At 35.0% G+C, this 19,084-nt stretch overlaps 1 protein-coding gene across 5 annotated transcripts in view; it reads right to left on the reverse strand.

Moving 5' to 3' along the window:
- MTAP (methylthioadenosine phosphorylase) overlaps positions 1 to 18,829 on the reverse strand; it is a 76,598-nt gene extending 57,769 nt beyond the window's left edge. For 3 of the 5 annotated variants that reach the window (XR_007947687.1, XM_051961741.1, XM_051961722.1), the window contains exon 1: positions 18,695 to 18,829. Coding sequence is in view for 4 of the 5 variants with exons in the window: in XM_051961741.1 (XP_051817701.1) it covers positions 18,695 to 18,727 (33 nt within the window). In the remaining variant the exon portion in view is untranslated. The remainder of the gene's footprint in view (positions 1 to 18,694) is intronic. The other 2 variants (XM_051961731.1, XM_051961750.1) reach the window with 1 other exon arrangement.
- Positions 18,830 to 19,084: the final 255 nt, after the last annotated feature.

Consider the following 19,084-nt stretch of genomic DNA (forward strand, 5'->3'; position numbering starts at 1 on the left):
CTTAGTGAAATATTGTGTTCTCTCTCTTTCGCTCATTTCCTAAACTCCAGGTTTAAGAAAGTCTAGACTAGATCATTTTTCTAGGTTCCCTTCCACATCTGAAAGCCTATTATCTATGATTGAAGTCATAAATTTCACTAGTTTTAATTTAACTCAATTTAATTTAATTTTAATTTAACCCAATTTAACTACTGCATCGTGGAAAATTAAAATTAATCAGAGTGGATCTCATTTTAAAACAAGCTAAATCTCTGTGTGGCTTTATTGGATTACCAGAATACTGTTCTAATGAATAAAATTTCACAGAGCTGGTGCCATTCAAGGCTGACAGTTTTATTTCTTGCATGTTAGTGCCACTTTGTGGTATAACTTTGGAAACTTAAGCAAAATGTATTTTAGTGTACAATTTAAAAGCTCAAGTTATCAAGTAATCAAGATATTTTCCAAGGCAAAGAAATATTAGCAGAAAATGAAAGACAAAACCATGACATATAGAGATACACAATGCTCTCTTCATTGGTGCTGTTTATTGTTTTGTTTAGATTTTCTTAAATATGCTAAAGTCATTTAACCAAGTTGATTAACATGCAAAGTACAATCCCCAGGTGGTGGGGACAGAAAAACCAAAAAACAGTTTCTGCCTTCAAGGATCTCATCTCCTAGTAGAATAGAGAATAGAGCACTTTATAACCCTCTTAAATCTTGACTATGTTTTATCACTTGGATTTTTTTTTTCCAAACATGGAACTTTTTTTATTTTATTTTCTAAAGAATATCTTGATACAGAAAAAATTTTTTTTAACATTTTTTTAGTTTTTGAGGGAAAAAGCATATTTTCTTACTTTCATTATAATTTAAGGAATCATTTAAATGTAATATACTTCATTTATTCATGCATTTTAAAGCCCTTTTGTAATTTATGCAGATCTTTTCTGCATTTTCTTTCCTTCCAGCCTTTCCATTATTTTTGACCATACCTCATCACATAGGTTTAACTCTGTGCCTTAAAATAGTTATTTTCCTCCCCCACAGTCCCAAGGTTATCTTGATATTTTTTTTCTTTAGTTTGCTATAATGGAATGGTTATTTTGAATTCATTTCATATTTTCCTTAAGACAGTAGCTTTAATGGGTGCTTCTTTGTAGAATTATAGACTATTAGAGCTAGAAAGAACACTAGTTCATTCCCTTTGTTTTAGAAATGAAGACAGGTAAAGTGATTTTCCCAGTCATAAAAAAAGGCAAATTAAAGCTAAAGGAGAGATTACAATGACTCACTTGACTCTTAAGTCTAACCATAACAAATGCCATTTCTATAGCATTTTTATGATTGCCAAACAATTTACATACATTCCCAATGAAGCCTTACAACAACTACTATGAGTGACAGCTATCTCCCCTTATGCAGAGATTGATTTCTGAAAGATTGCCAATAGTCACAATGAGAACTGGTGTGACAATGTGAGGGAGAAGACTTCCTACTAGGATTCAGAACTTCTCTACTTTATCGTCTCTCTGGACCTAGTGTCCATTCCAAAACTTTTGCATAAAAAATATGTCCTTAAGTAAAGTTTGTTGATTGTTTGGTTTATTTAGTAACTGTTTCTCATAAAAATCTCTTTTTAAAAAAAAGGTTTATTATTATTTTGAGATTCCAAGACAGCTGATGTGAAAAAACTTAGGCTAATTTCTTTTAATTTCATTGACCTTTAATATCCAAAGGGCAGGATAGAGGTGAAAGGAAAATCTTATTCATTTAGGATTCTGATAAGTGAAGCTTTACTTTTTATTTTTAATTTTTTTATAGGTTTTATTTACAAATTATATGTATGGGTAATTTTACAGCACTGACAACTGCCAAACCTTTTGTTCCAATTTTTCCCCTCCTTCCCCCCATCTCCTTCCCCTGATGGCAGGTTGACCAATACATGTTAAATATATTAAAGTATAAATTAAATACAATATAAGTATATATGTCCTAACAGTTATTTTGCTGTACAAAAAGAATCGGATTTTGAAATAGTGTACTATTAGCCTGTGATGGAAATCAAAAATGCAGGTAGACAAAAATATAAGGATTGGGAATTCTATGTAATGGTTCATAGTCATCTCCCAGAGTTCTTTCACTGGGTGTAGCTGGTTCAATTCATTACTACTCTGTTCGAACTGATATGGTTCATCTCATTGCTGGAGATGGCCAGGTCCATCAGAATTGTTCATCATATAGTATTGTTGTTGAAGTATATAATGATCTCCTGGTCCTGCTCATTTCACTCAGCATTTCCATGTAAGTCTCTTCAAATCTTTCTGAAATCTTCCTGCTGTTCATTTCTTACCGAACAATATTATTAAATAATATTCATATACCACAATCAATTCAGCCATTCTCCAATTGATGGGCATCCATTCAGTTTCCAGTTTCTGGCTACTACAAAGAGACCTGCCACAAACATTCGTATACATACAAGTATCTTTCCCTTCTTTAAGATCTCTTTGGGATATAAGCCCAGTAGAAACACTGCTGGATCAAAGGGTATGCACAGTTTGATAACTTTTTGAGCATAGTTCCAAATTGCTCTCCAGAATGGCTGGATGTATTCACAATTCCACCAACAATGTATGTCCCTGTTTTCCCACATCCCCTCCAACATTCAGCATTATCTTTCTCTGTCAGTCTAGCCAATCTCACAGGTGTGTAGTGGTATCTCAGAGTTGTTTTGTTAGTTTGAAGCTTTATTTCTGAGGAAAAGAGAGAAATTAAAATAGGCCAATGTTAAGATGTTTACTTATATGTTTACAGAAGTGTGTCTTATCTCTTCCTAACCAAATTGTAAACACTTTTAAGATGAAGATTTGATGAGATGATAAATAAATTGGAAGAGCATAGGATAGTTTACCTCGCAGACCTGTGGAAGAGGGAGGAATTTATGACCAAAGAAGAACTAGAGATCGCTATTGACCACAACATAGAAAATTTTGATTATATAAAATTGAAAAGTTTTTGTACAAACAAAACAAATGCAAACAAGATTAGAAGGGAAACAATAAACTGGGAAAACATTTTTACAATCAAAGGTTCTGATAAAGGCCTCATTTCCAAAATATATAGAGAATTGACTCTAATCTATAAGAAATCAAACCATTCTCCAATTGATAAATGGTCAAAGGATATGAACAGACAATTCTCAGATGAAGAAACTGAAACTATTTTATAGACATATGAAAATATGCTCCAAATCATTATTAATCAGAGAAATGCAAATTAAGACAACTCTGAGATACCACTACACACCTGTCAGATTGGCTAGAATGACAGGGAAAGATAATGGGGAATGTTGGAGGGGATGTGGGAAAACAGGGACACTGATACATTGTTGGTGGAATTGTGAACACATCCAGCCATTCTGGAGAGCAATTTGGAACTATGCTCAAAAAGTTATCAAACTGTGCATACCCTTTGATCCAGCAGTGTTTCTACTGGGCTTATACCTCAAAGAGACACTAAAGAAAGGAAAGGGACCTGTATATGCCAAAATGTTTGTGGCAGCCCTGTTTGTAGTGGCTAGAAGCTGGAAAATGAAAGGATGTCCATCAATTGGAGAATGGTTGAGTAAATTGTGGTATATGAATGTTATGAAATATTATTGTTCTGTAAGGAATGACCAGCAGGATGAATACAGAGAGGACTGGCGAGACTTACATGAACTGATGCTGAGTGAAATGAGCAGAACCAGGAGATCATTATATACCTCAACAACGATACTGTTTGAGGATGTATTCTGATGGAAGTGGATCTCTTTGATAAAGAGAGCCTTAATTGATCAAAGATGGACAGAAGCAGTTATACCCAGAGAAAGAACACTGGGAAATGAATATAAACTGCTTGCATTTTTGTTTTTCTTCCCGGGTTATTTATACCTTCTGAATTCAATTCTCCCTGTACAACAAGAAAACTGTCCGGTTCTGCACAAATATATTGTATCCAGGATATACTGTAACCTGTTCAACATGTAAAGGACTGCTTGCCATCTGGGGGAAGGGGTGGAGGGAGGGAGGGGAAAAATGGGAACAGAAATGAATGCAAGGGATAATGCTGTAAAAAATTACCCTGGCATGCATTCTATCAATAAAAAGATATTAAAATTAAAAAAAAAAAAAAAAAAAGATGAAGATTTGATTTCCAGGTCTTTTCTAAAAACTAATATAACCAGCTAAGTACTGATGAATGGAATTAGTGTAGGCAAGCCACAAAGACACTTACCAAATAGTTGTTAATAAACTCAAAAATCATGTCAAATTTATACAACAAAAACCAATATAAGAAATGTCTTCCTCTTGAGGAGATGAGAGGCAAGGTCTCCAGAGAAAGGGAGAAAAAATTTGGAGCACAAAGTCTTACAAAAATAAATACTGAACACTATATGTATTTGAGAAAATAAAATACCATTAAAAAAGAAAAAGAAATATCTTCCCCAGAGAAAAATTTTAACTGTACCCCAACAGGTTATTAAAATGAAATCATATTAAACCCAATCCACTCCTGTCAATGTCTGTAACATCATATTAATATAAAGAAGGCCCTTTTTCCTATTTGTTCATCAGAAGATGCAGTCAAATGAGTATGTAAACAAGAATTAGACCTACAATTTCATTAATTTAGGGAATGGTCCAACAAGTAAACTAGGTGGTACAATGTATAGAGCACCAGTCCTGAAGTCAGGAGGACCCAAGGTCAAATCTGGTCTCAGACACTTAACACTTAACACTTTCCTGGCTGTGTGATCTTGGGCAAGTCACTTAACTCCAATTGCCTCAGCAAAAAAAAAGGGGGGGAAAAGAAAAGGAAAAAAGAAAAGAAAAGTAAGTAAGCTTCTCTGAAACTCAGCCTTGGAGATGAGGTTCCTAGAGGACTGAGAAGTTAAGAGTCTTGCTTGGAGTTGGAGAGCATGTATCAGACATGACATATTAGAGGAAAGACTTGCAGCTGGTCTACCCACTGTGATAGTCAAATGAAAGCTATAAACATTACTCCTTTTCAAAACTGCTACAATGTTATATTAAAAGTATTTTAAAATGTCTAAAGGTAAATGTCACAGCAGAAGTCAAATATGTTTGATATTTTTGGCAACAATGAATGTAAAGGTTGAAGTTTATGGTGGCAAAGAATTGAAAACTAAAAAAATGCCCATCAATTGGGGAATGGCTCAACAAGTTGTGGTTAAATGATCTAACAATAAAATATTGGTTAGCACAAGGGATGGAGAGAAGATGGAGGAGTGAAGCCAGGAAGTTGAATCACTCCAGCTCAAGACAGATTAGAAGGACTTCAGGATTAAAGCCAGTGAGAAGATCTTAAATCACAGCAGATCAGCAACTGCGACTGAGAGCCTTGGTCCTTGCTCCAGAGCAGAGCAGACCAGTGGGGCAGCCTCCAGTCCCAGCACAAAAGGAAAATTGTCAGCCAGGGAAACCAGGCTGTTGGTTGGAGAGGCCAGTTGGGGGTATTACCTGCTGTGAGCAACACACCAAACAGAATGGGCCTCTGTGCGTAAGGCCAAGGCTCAGAGTTGCACAAGAAGCTTTGAATAGCACCCTCAGGAGCAGAGTTCTATCTTAAAAATCACAAAACATACCTAAATTAATCTACTTATTCAGTGCCATACCAATCAAACTGCCAAGAAATTATTTTACAGAGTTAGAAAAAATAATAAAGTTTATCTGGAAGAATAAAAAGTCAAGCATTTCAAAGGAATTAATAAAAAAAATGCAAATGAAGATCGCCTAGCTGTACCAAACCTAGAACTATAGTATAAAGCAGCAGTCATCAAAACCATTTGGTACTGGCTAAGAAATAAAAGTAATCGATCAGTGGAATAGGATAGCTTCATAAGATACAATAGTCAATGACTAGTAATCTAATGTTTGATAGACCCAAAGAATTCAGTTCAGACTCACTATTTGACAGAGAAAATTGGAAATTAGTAAGTCAGAAACTAGGCATTGATCCACACCTAACACCAACATAGGATGGAAATGGATTCATGATTTAGACATAAAAGAGTGATATTATGAACAAATTAGAAGAACAAAAGATAGCTTACCTCTCAGATGTGTGGAGAAGGAAGGAATTTGTGGCCAAAGAAGAACTGGAATACATTATAAAATGCAAAATGGATAATTTTGATTATATTAAGTTAAAAGATTTTTGTATAAGCAAAACAAATGCAGACAAGATTAAAAGGGAAGCAATAAATTGGGAAAAAATATTTACATTCAAAGGTTCTGATAAAAGCTTCATTTCTAAAATGTATAGAGAATTGACTCAAAGTTCAAGAATTCAAATCATTCTCCAATTGATAAATGATCAAAGGATATGAATAGATAGCTTTCAGATGAATAATTTGTAACCATGTCTAGTCATATGAAAAGGTGGGCTAAAATTTCTATTGATCAGAGAAATGCAAATTAAGAAAATACTGAGATACTAGTATACCCCTTTTTAGATTGGCTAAGACAACAGGAAGAGATAATGAGGAATGTTGCAGTGGATATAGGAAAACTGGGACACTAATACATTGCTAATGGAGTTGTGAACTGATTCAATCATTCTGAAGAGCAATATATATGAAACTATGCCCAAAGGGCTATAAGAATGTGCTTACTCCTTGATCCAGCAGTGTCTCTACTGGGCCTGTAACCCAAAAAAGATAAAGGAGGGAAAGGGATCCACATATGAAAAAATGTTTGTGGCAGACCTTTTTGCAGTGGTAAGAAACTGGAAACCGAGTGGATGCCTATCAGTTGGAGAATGTTTGAATAAGTTATTATATATGAATGTTATATAATATTATTTTTCTATAAGAAATGACCAGCAGGATGATTTCAGAGAGGTTTAGAGAGTTACATGAACTAAGTGAAATGAGTAGAACCGGGAAATCATTGTATAGGGCAACAGCAAAATTACACAATGATCAATTCTGATGGATGTGGCTCTTTTCAACAATGAGATGAATCAGGCCAGCTCCAATGGTCTCATGAAGAAGACTGAGGGGAGTCTTCTCCCTAGAGAGAGGACTGAGGGGACTGAGTGTGGATGACAACTTAGTATTTTCATTCTTTATTGTTGTTTGTTTGCATTTTGTTTTCTTTCTTATTTTTCCCCTTTTTGTTCTGATTTTTCTCATGCAACATGATAGCTGTGAAAATATGTACAAAAGAACTGTAGATGTTTAACATATATTAGACTACTTGCTTTACCTGAAAGCCATGAACAACAACAACAACAAAAAAAAAATTAATAGTATTCTTCAAGAGATCAGCTATCAAGGAAAACTTCCCGGATATACTTTTTAAAAAATCCATCAGCATCTCTGAGAAGGAAAACCCCAAGAAACACTGTTGCAAAACTCCAGAACCATAATCTCAAGGTAAAAATACTGCAAGCTGACAGAAAAACACAATTCTAGTAAAAACAAAATTATTATTAAAGTCAGAATAACCCAAGCTCTGCCAGCTTCTGCAAAATAGAATTGGAAGGCCTGGAATACCACATTCCAGAAAACAAAGGACCTGGTATTATAAGCTAAAATTAACTACCCAGTGAGACTGAGCATCGTTTTTCAGGAGCCTTCTATTCAAAAGACTAGAACTAGCAGAAAATTTGATCTTCAAACATAGGACTCAAAAGAAGCATGGAAAGATAAAACGATACGAACATTATTTAAAGGTTAAACTGTTTATATCCTTAGATGAGAAAATGATACTTGTAACTCTTGAGAACTGTATCTTTTATCAAAGCAGTCACAGGGGGCATATATAGACAGAGGATGTGGGTATAAAGTGACTGAAATAATGACCTAAAGAAAAAGATTAAGAGGTGGGTAAAGGATTGTAGTGAGATGCTGGGATAACTGGAAATTAATATGGCAGAAATTAGGCATGGACCCACACTTAACACCATATACCAAGATAAGATCGAAATGGGTCCATGACTTAGGCATAAAGAACGAGATTATAAATAAATTGGAGGAACATAGGATAGTTTATCTCTCAGACTTGTGGAGGAGAAAGAAATTTGTGACCAAAGATGAACTAGAGACTATTACCGATCACAAAATAGAAAATTTTGATTATATCAAATTAAAAAGCCTTTGTACAAACAAAACTAATGCAAACAAGATTAGAAGGGAAGCAACAAACTGGGAAAACATCTTCACAGTTAAAGGTTCTGATAAAGGCCTCATTTCCAAAATATATAGAGAACTGACTCAAATTTATAAGAAATCAAGCCATTCTCCAATTGATAAATGGTCAAAGGACCAGACAATTTTCAGATGATGAAATTGAAACTATTACCACTCATATGAAAGAGTGTTCCAAATCATTATTGGTTAGAGAAATGCAAATTAAGACAACTCTGAGATACCACTACACACCTGTCAGATTGGCTAAGATGACAGGAAAAAATAATGATGAATGTTGGAGGGGATGCGGGAAAACTGGGACACTGATGCATTGTTGGTGGAGTTGTGAACGAATCCAACCATTCTGGAGAGCAATTTGGAATTATGCCCAAAACGTTACCAAATTGTGCATACCCTTTGATCCAGCAGTGTTTCTATTGGGCTTATACCCCAAAGAAATACTAAAGAAGGGAAAGGGACCTGTATGTGCCAAAATGTTTGTAGCAGCCCTGTTTGTAGTGGCTAGAAACTGGAAAATGAATGGATGCCCATCAATTGGAGAATGGCTGGGTAAATTGTGGTATATGAATGTTATGGAATATTATTGTTCTATAAGAAATGACCAGCAGGATGAATACAGAGAGGCTTGGAGAGACTTACATGAACTGATGCTAAGTGAAATGAGCAGAACCAGGAGATCGTTATATACATCAACAACAATAATGTATGAGGATGTATTCTGATGGGAGTGGATTTCTTTGACAAAGACTCAATTTCAATTGATAAATGATGGACAGAAGCAGCTACACCCAAAGAAAGAACACTGAGAAATGAATGTGAACTATTTGCATTTTTGTTTTTCCTTCCAAGTTGTTTTTTACCTTCTGAATCCAATTCTCCCTGTGCAACAAGAGAACTGCTCAGTTCTGCACACATATATTGTATCTAGGATATACTGCAACATATTTAACATATATAGGACTGCTTGCCATCTAGGGGAGGAGGTGGAGGGAGGGAGGGGAAAAATCGGAACAGAAGCTAGTGCAAGGGATAATGTTGTAAAAAAAATTACCCTGGCATGGATTCTGTCAATATAAAGGTTTTTTTTAATATTTTATTTTATAAAGTTATTATAAAATAAAATAAAATATTTTTTTTAAAAAAAGGATTGTAGTGAGAGAAGAGGAAAGAGGAGGTAAAATGGGAAAAATCAGATCACATGAAGAGGTACAAAAGACCCATTATGATATGAAAGGAAGGAAGGGAATAAGCATAGTCTGAAGCTTAATCTCATCTGTTTTGGCTTAAAGAGGGAATAACATTCATTCAGCTGGACATAGAAATTTATCTTCCCCTTTAAGGAAGCAGAAAGAGCTAGGGAGAAGAAAAGAGGAATTGGATAGAAGGGAAGACAGAAACACTAGGTAAGAGAAGAGAGTAGGAATGACAGAAGGACAGAATGGGTCAGAAACAAAACACTATTAAGGAGGGACAGGATAGAAAGAGAGAACAAAAATATATATAGAGGGAAGAAAATAGTTTGGAGGATTCAGAACTGGTAATTATAACTGTGAATGGAATGAACTGTTCTATAAAATGGAAGCAAATAGAGTAGACTAAAAACCAGAATCCTATAATAATGTGTTTATAAGAAACACATTGGAAACAAGAGAGATACATTCAGCAGAAGCAAAAAAAAAAAAAAAAAGGTAGCAATTCTGATGTCAGATAAAAAAGCAAATCTAGATCTAATTAATCTAAAGCAAATGTAGATCATAATCAAAATCAAATCAAAATAAATCAAAAGCAGTGTAGACCTAATTAATCTAAAGCAATAATAGCAAATATAAATTTAATTAAAGAAGGAAACTATATCTTTTTAAAGGGACATACACAATCAATATTATATCTATATGCCCCAAGTGGCCAAGTATCCAGATTCCTAAAGAAGTTAAGCAAGTTACAGGAACAGCAAAAACTACACTAATGGGGAACACCTCAACCTTGTCCTCAAAAAACTAAATAAATCTAACCACAAAATAAACAAGAAATTAGGAAGGTTAATAGAATCTTAGAAGAGTTAGCTATGATAGCACTCTGGGAAAAAAAACTGAATAGTGACAGAAATTCTCAGAATTATATGGCATCTCCATAAAAACTGACCATATACCAGGGCATAAAAACCTCACAATCAAATGCAGAAGGCAGAGATTGTAAAACCTTCCTTTTCAGACCATGATGCAAATAAAAATCTAATTCTAAAGAATGAGTGGGTCAAATAACAAATCACAGAAACAATCAAGAATTTCATCCGAGAGACTAACAATAATGAGACAATATCCCAGATGATACACAGCCAAAGCAGTTCTTAAGGGAAATTTTATATCTCTAAATACTTATGTGAATAAAATAGAGAAAAAAGAGCTCAATGAACTGGGCATGCTACTTAAACATGATAGAAGAACAAATTAAAAATCCCCAATTAAATATTAATTTAGAAATTTTGAAAATGAAAGCAAAGATGAATAAAATGGAAAGAAAACTATTGAACTAATTAATAAAACTAAAATTTATGAAAAAAAGAACAAAATCGAAAGACCTTTGCTTAATTTGATTAGAAAAAGAAATGAATTAATCAGAGAAATGCAAATTAAGACAACTCTGAGATACCACTCCACAGCTGTCAGAGTGGCTAGAATGACAAGGAAAGATAATGCTGAATGTTGGAAGGGATGTGGGAAAATAGGGACCCTAATACATTGTTGGTGGAATTGTGAATACATCCAGCCATTCTGGAGAGCAATTTGGAACTATGCTCAAAAAATTATCAAACTGTGCATACCCTTTGATCCAGCAGTGTTACTACTGGGCTTATATCCCAAAGAGATCTTAAAGAAGGGAAAGATACTTGTATGTACAAGAATGTTGTGGCAGCCCCCTTTGTAGTGACCAGAAACTGGAAACTGAGTAGATGCCCATCAATTGGAGAATGGCTGAATAAATTGTGGTATATGAGTATTATTGTTTGGTAAGAAATGACCAATAGGATGATTTCAGAAAGGTCTGGAGAGACATACATGAACTGATGTTGAGTGAAATGAGCAGGACCAGGAGATCATTATATACTTTAACAACAATACTATATGATGATCAATTCTGATGGATCTGGCCATCTTCAGCAATGAGATGAACCAAATCAGTTCCAATGGAGCAGTAATGAACTGAACCAGCTACACCCAGTGAAAGAACTCTGGGAGATGACTAAGAGCCATTACATAGAATTCCCAATCCCTATATTTTTGCTCGCCTGCATTTTTAATTTCCTTCACAAGCTAATTGTACAATATTTCAGAGATCGATTCTTTCTGTACAGCAAAATAACGATTTGGACATGTATAATTACTTTGTATTTAATTTATACTTTAACATATTTAACGTAGTGATCATCCTGCCATCTAGGGGAGGAGGTGGGGGGAAGGAGGGGAAAAATTGGAACAAAAGATTTGGCAATTGTCATGCTGTAAAATTACCCATGCATATAACTTGTAAATAAAAAACTATTTAAAATTATAAAAAGAAAAAGAAAAAGAAATGAAAACCAAGTAACTAGATCAAATATGAAAAGGATGAAATTACCACCAATGAAGAAGAAATTAAAGCAGCAATTAGGAGTTACTTTGCCCAACTGTATGCCAATAAATCTGAAATCTAAGTGAAATGAATGAATACTTACAAAATATATTGCCCAAATTAACAGATGATTAGATTAGATTGGCAGTATTGGGGGCGAGGGGGGAATTGAACAATGAGCTCCCTAAGAAAAAATATCAAGGGTAAGATGGATTTACAAGTGAATTGTATCAAACATTTAAAGAAAATTAATTCCAATACTGTGTAAACTATTTGGAAAACTAGGCAAAGAAAGAGTCCTCCCAAAGTCCTTTTATGATGCAAATACAGTGCTATCTAAACCAAGAAGAGTCAAAACAGAGAAAGAAAATGACAGACCTATCTTCCTAATTAAGGAGATTACAATCTATCAGCAAGATAATACACTCAGTGAAAGTGAGATTTATACCAGAAATGCAGGGCTAGCTCAATAGAAGGAAAACTGTTGGCACAAAACTAACAAAAATCATCATCAACAACAACAACAAAAAAAACAAAAACAAAACTAATCTCAATGGATGCAAACAAAGCTTTTGACAAAATACAGTACTCATTTCTATTAAAAACACTAAAGGACACAGGAATAAATGGTTTTCCTTAAAATAAAAAAAAACATTTACCTAAAATCATCAGCAAGTATTATTTGTAATGGCTAGAACCTAGAGACATTCCCAGTAATATCAGTGGTGAAACAAGGATACCCATGATCACTTCCATTATTCACTAATAATGTACTAGAATTTGGGCTTTTACAGCTTTGCAGATATACTTAGAGAATCATCCAAAAACCTACTTTATTTGCAAAGTTGCAGCATATAAAATAAACCAACACAAAGAGAAATCCCATTTAAAATAACTGTAGACAAAATAAAATATTTGGGTATGTACCTTCCAAAACACACCCAGGAACTATATGAACACAATTACAAAACATTTTTCATTCAAATAAAGTCAGACCTAAACAACTAAAGAAATATCAATTGCTCATGGGTAGGTCGAATTAACATAATAAAAATGACAATTCTACCTAAATCCGTATACTTGTTCAGTGACAATCCAATCAAACTGCCAAAAAATTATGTAATGGAGCTAGAAAAAAATAACAAAATTCATCTGGAAGAACAAAAGGTCAAGAATATCAAGGGAATTGGGAAAAAATGCAAAGGAAGGTAGCCTAGCAATACCATACCTAAAAATCTTTTATAAAGCATTATCAAAACTATCTGGCTTTTTTCTTGGCTAGGAAATAAGAGTGGTGGATCAATGCAACAGATTAGATGCAAATGATACAATGACTATAATAATCTAGTGTTTTATAAACTCCAGAACTCCAGGTTCTGGGATAAAAACTCACCATTTGATATAAATTGCTAGGAAAACTGGAAAATAATGTCAGAAACTTGGCATAAACATACATCTATTCATTTTTGCATTTCATAATTTCTCTAGTTTACACCTAAATCATGTACCCATTTTGACTTTATTTTGGCATGAGGGGGTGTACATGAAATGCAAAAATGAATAACTTTGGTCACATTAAATTAAAAAGATTTTGCACAAACAAAACCAATGTAGACTAGATTAGAAGGGAAATAGAAAGCTGGGGAAAAAATTTTATAGCCAGTGTTTCTGATAAAGAACTGAGTCAAATTTATAAAAAGACAAGTCATTCCTCAATTGATATGAACAATTTTTAGATGAAGAAATTAAAGTCATCTATGACATATTAAAAAAGCTCTTAATCACTATTGATTAGACAAATGTAGATTAAAACAACTCTGAGGTACTTATCTTATACCTCCCAGATTGGCTAAAATGATAGGAAAAAATGATAGATGTTGGAGAGGATATGGGAAAACTAGGATATTTATGATTGTTGGTGGAGTTATAAAATGATACAACCATTCTAGAGAGCAATTTAGAAAAAGCTATAAAACTGTACATATACTTTGATGCAGCAGTGTCTCTATTGGGTCTGTATCCCAAAGAAATCATAAAAGAGGGAAAAGGAGCCATATTTGCAAAAAATGTTTGCAGCAGCTTTTTGTGCTGGCAAAGAATAAGAAGATGATCCTATTATTATTAGATTAAAAGATTTCCCATCAACTGGGAAATGGCTGATTAAGTTATGGTATATAAAAATAATGGAATATTATTGTTCTATAAAAATTAATGAAAGGCCTGAAAAGATTTACATGAACTGATGCTGAATGAAACAAGCAGAAACAGGAAAACAACGTACACAAGATGTGCCTTGATAAACTATGACAGACTTTGTTCTTCTCAGTGGTTCAGTGATCACAACAATAGCAATAAACTTTGGATGGAGAATACCATCTACATCCAGAGAGAACTATGGAGATTTAATGTAAATCAATACATACTATGTTAATTTTTTTTCCTTTTCTTTTGTTTTTTTTTTTCTCTTGTGATTTTTGCCTTTAGTTCTGATTTTTCTCTCACATGATTCGGAAGGAAATACATAAAAAATTAAAATGGTAAAAATTGCCTTTACATCTAATTGAAAAAAAAAAATAGAATAGGATTAACTTTAATGTGCTTAAGAAACTGGCCAGTGTGAATTATGAGACTGGGGGAAAAAAAACAGTAATTACTTATGGTTAATTATACACTACAGCTACTCAGGTTATCCCAGGAACTACCTGGAATAGGTAGCAACTAGTTTCCATAATGTGGAAAAAGTTTCCAATACAATTTGCTTTACATTTCAACTGTATTAGATTGTAGGAAGTAAGAAAATAAGAATTTATAAAATACTTATGATGGGCCAGGCACTGTGCTATGTACTTTAAAATATTTCATTTGATACTCACCAACCTAATGAGACAGGTACTATTGTCTTATTTTTCAATTGAAGAAACTAAGGCAAATAAAGGCTAAACGACTTGTCTGGACTCACAGAATTAGTATTTGAGCAGGGAATTGAACCAAGATTTTCCTGACTTCAGGCCCAAGCCATAACCTAGCTGTCTAGCTGTAACACAACAATGGAAGAGAAAAATGATCAATATGCAGAATGGTTCCTGTTACAGTTAGCTGTGTGACTCTAGGCAAATCATTTAACTTTGTTTTCCTTAGTTTACTCATCTGAAAAATGAACTAGAGAAAGAAATTGGCAAACTATTCTAGCAGCTAAACAACTTCCGAAGTCACTGACTAGGATTCTGTTAATAAAGTACAAGGGATTGTGCTATATCCTGAGTGTATTAAGACAAAAGTAAAAATAAATTAAAACAGTTCCTGCTCTCAAGCAGCTAAAATATGTAAACAAATAAACACAGATAATTTGAAGAGAAAGATCACACTTGGTCTAAATAAGGAATTCAGAAAAGGTTTCTAAAGGAGGTGGTTACTAAATTGAACTTTGAATAAAATTAAGAGATCCAAAAGATAGATATGGTAGAAAGGGGACAGTTTTGACAAAGACCCAAAGGCAGGAGATTGAATTCCAAATTTAGGAAACACATGTTAGGCAGTTTGGCTAGAACATGGAGTTCATGATTGGGAGTTAAATATGAATGCAAAAGTATTTGAGGAGCCAGACCATAGAGCTTATGTTTCATCCTAGGGACAATATAGAACCAATTAGGTTTCTTAAGCAGGGAGAGACGTTCAGGACAATTATTGTGGCAAATACTCTTTTATCAGGATTACAGATCACCATGTAGTCATAGGTTTAAGAATTGAGATCTTCCTACACTGCCTCAAGTTTAGAGGGAGCTCTAGAACACATGTCCTTTCTTGCAAGCCATTTCTCTCACTTTGAAATGAAACTTCTGTTTGATTCCTAACTCCTGTTCCTAGCCTATGTTGAGCTCTGGCCATCCATAGGTTAGAAGCCAATTCCACCTGGCTGACAAATTTGATAAGGCTTTAAAAATTATCAACATAGAAATAAATGATAAGTGAATCCATGAGAGTTGATGAAATCATGAGATTGATAGTAAATGAAATCATAAGAAATAATGAGATAACAATGAGATATAGAACTGAGATTCTAGGATATAGTCTTCAGGTTTACCTATGGTTGAGAATGGGACATAGACAGTGGGATATGGACAGATCCAGCAAAGAAAACTGAGAAGGAAGAGCCTGACAGGTAGGATAAATAGAAAACTGCATTGCTATGTAAAACAAGGAAAAAAAGTATTCAAGAGGAGGAAGGTGGTTAAAAGGATTAAAAATTTAAGTCCAGTCAAAGAGATTGAGAACTGGGAAAAGATTATGAGCAATTAAGATTATTTCTGGTGCCTCAAAAGGACATTAAGTGGTGAAGGTCAGATGCCAGATTTTAAGTGGTTGAGAAATGAACTGGTAAAGACATGCAGGCAGATGGTTTTGGTGGGAAGTTTGGCAGGGAAAAGGAAAGCTCTAGATAATACAGGATAGCTTCAGAGATCAAGGAAGAAGATCCCATTTGCTGTTTGTGTATACTAGGGAAGGATTCAATGGATAAGACAGAATCTGACCATTTGCAAGTATTTACTGTGGAATAAACACTATTTAGGTGCTGAAAACATAAAGATCAAAAAAAAAAAAAAAAAGAAACAGAACTCTGCTCACTAGGTAGAGGTAAACTGGGTATATATGTGTGGGTGGATGTGTGTGGGGGGTAAGAATTAAGAAAGAGGACTACTTCCTTATTAATAACTGAAGCAAAGAAAGAATGAGATAAAATAAAGATTGTGTGACTGATGTTTTCAATAAAATAGGAGTGGAGGTATTCTGCTAAAAGAAAGAGGTTGTATGGGAAGCATTTACATAGGGTTTTCAAGGTTGGTGATTTCAAGTAATTTCAAGCACAGTGATTTAGGCAATATTCTCTCATTTTTAATTTCACGACAAATTTATGAGATGACTGCCACTCTCTTGATTTAAACTATAAAGAACATTGAGACTAAGAAAGGTAAAACAACTTGATCACTATTCACTATTACATAGTAAAAAACAGAGGTATGATTTGAATCTAGCACTATATACTTCGAGTCTATCTACCAAGCTGAATAATAAAGGTTAGAATAGCGATGAGAAAAATATTTAAGATAATAAAGTAATAAAAGTATTGCTCTAGTAAGGGCCTAGCTGATTTTAGACAACATCAGTGAGATGTAAATGTTTGTTAGAAGTAACATCATGTTTACTATGTCTTCCTTTAAGGTGAATTCAGCAGCACCCCAGTAAGAATGGAAACTAAGTTACATGGTTGGAGTAATTAAAGCTTAAATCTTTTGGAATTTTGGGGACAATCTGATTATGTCTGAATTAATTAAATTATAGCCAAAATTGAGAAGGGGACTGAATGACCAGAAGAGAGTCAGACAGAACAGAAAAACAGATTTAATAATTTAGGCAGTGGGAGATATGGAAGGATATGAAGATTATAAACAGAAAAAAGAATTACAAAATTCTGGATAATTGGAAGTAAAACAGGTATTGGTGATGATAAAAACATAGAAGAGATATGGTCATCCCTGAAATGCAAGTATGAGAATTGAGGGAAACATGGAGTCCCAGTTCATCAAATCAGTTTCTTCACTGGCCCCCTTAAGAATGGGGGTAGATGTTTCAGTAAAGACAAAACTATGAAGCAGGTCCTGAAATCCTAAGAAAAGAAAGTTGAATACATGACTGCAACAGAAATGTGGATATAGTGGGAGGGGAATATGAATAAGGAGAAGAGCACAGTAAAATGAAAGAAAAGGAATACTACTATACATGAAATGGCTGAAGTGAAAAAATTTTTAAAAATTAAATTCTTGTGAAAAAAATTAACATTTCCAGTTGGAAGACATTAACTACACTCTTGGCTAATAAAATCTCATATCACGTTTTTTTTTTTTTTAATTTAATAAAATATGCAGTGTAATTTTCCAGCATCTAATGAAACCATCAGAGGAAAAAATGTCTAAAAGCTCTAGGGAAAAGAGATTTGCATTCCCCTCAAAGACAGATTAGCTACTTCGAAACCAAAACTTTCCACTACACAATAACCCAACATGCAAGTAAAAGAATCTCTAACTTTCAGGCAACAAACCCGGGGCCAGACTTTATCAAGCAGTAAATGGCCTAGATAAAACTCAGTCTTTAATGGGAGAGAATTTTTTAAAGGTGGGGGGTGGGGGGATGGTAGCCTCGGTCACATCTTAGTGGTCATTTAGCTCCAGGCACTGGGCTCTCCAAAGCACAAGGCACCCCACACGGCTGGGACTCCCCCCAATGAAAAGTAAATCTGACGGCGACTATCTTCATGTGCACACATGGGCGGAAAGGAATAGTTGAGAAAAGGAGGAAGAAAGCAATTCTAACTTGGCAGAGTACAGCAGGGCAAGAGGTGTATTTGATATTGCTGGACTCTCTCCAAGGATTTTGATATGTAGAATTGGAGTGCAGGTCTAGATGACCTCTAAGACCTCTTGGTCCTCTAAGTTTTGAAAACTACAAACCCTCCCCCCTCCAACCATGCCTACCACCCAAATCCCAGACCACGCTCATAACAATTGGTAATAAACCAGTGGAAAAGAAGGGCCCATTCCTGACTCCAGCTCACGGCCCGGAGTCCAGCCCCGGGTGTGGGCTGCTGCAGAGGTGCTCCCAAAACAGGGCGGTTTCCTTGGCAGGCATGATCCACCAGTGCAAAAGGTGAGAGAGATTTAGTTTTTCCTCTCTCCAGAACGGTTCACGTCGGTCCTGGAGGGAGAGGAGCCAGGAGCGGGAAAAAGAAGGGGTGCATAGCTAAATCCTGGGGGTCCCAATCCCAGATCTTCTACTGAGCTTCTCCCTCTCTCCGGAAGTTTAGGCTACAGTCCCCAGTTTCTCACTTACCTTCACAGGCGGGGAAACAGCTGCAGTGGCCATGTTTGTAGAACAGCTAAAAAAAAGGAGAAAGGAGGGTCTGAGGACTAACTACAGGCCTTGTTCCGACGCCGCTACAGGCAAAGGGAGGAGCGAAGAAGAGACCGCGGGAGAGGGATCTGGCCCCTCCCTTTTCTTTCCCGGAGTTGAATTGGTTGGTTGAGTGGGATCCCACCCTTTTGAGCCATCATCCCCGCCCCTCTGCCATTGTGTTGCTCCTTCCCCTCCCTCTCCATCTCCCCCACCCCGCAATTTTGTATTTAAAATTAATTTTTAATTTCTCCTTTCTCTTTAAGCTCTTCTTAATTTCTTAATTATTTTACTACCATAAATCATTATAACTCTGTCATATTGTTCTAT

This window comes from Antechinus flavipes, chromosome 1, assembly GCF_016432865.1.
Source record: "Antechinus flavipes isolate AdamAnt ecotype Samford, QLD, Australia chromosome 1, AdamAnt_v2, whole genome shotgun sequence".
NCBI classification, from domain to species: Eukaryota; Metazoa; Chordata; class Mammalia; order Dasyuromorphia; family Dasyuridae; genus Antechinus; species Antechinus flavipes.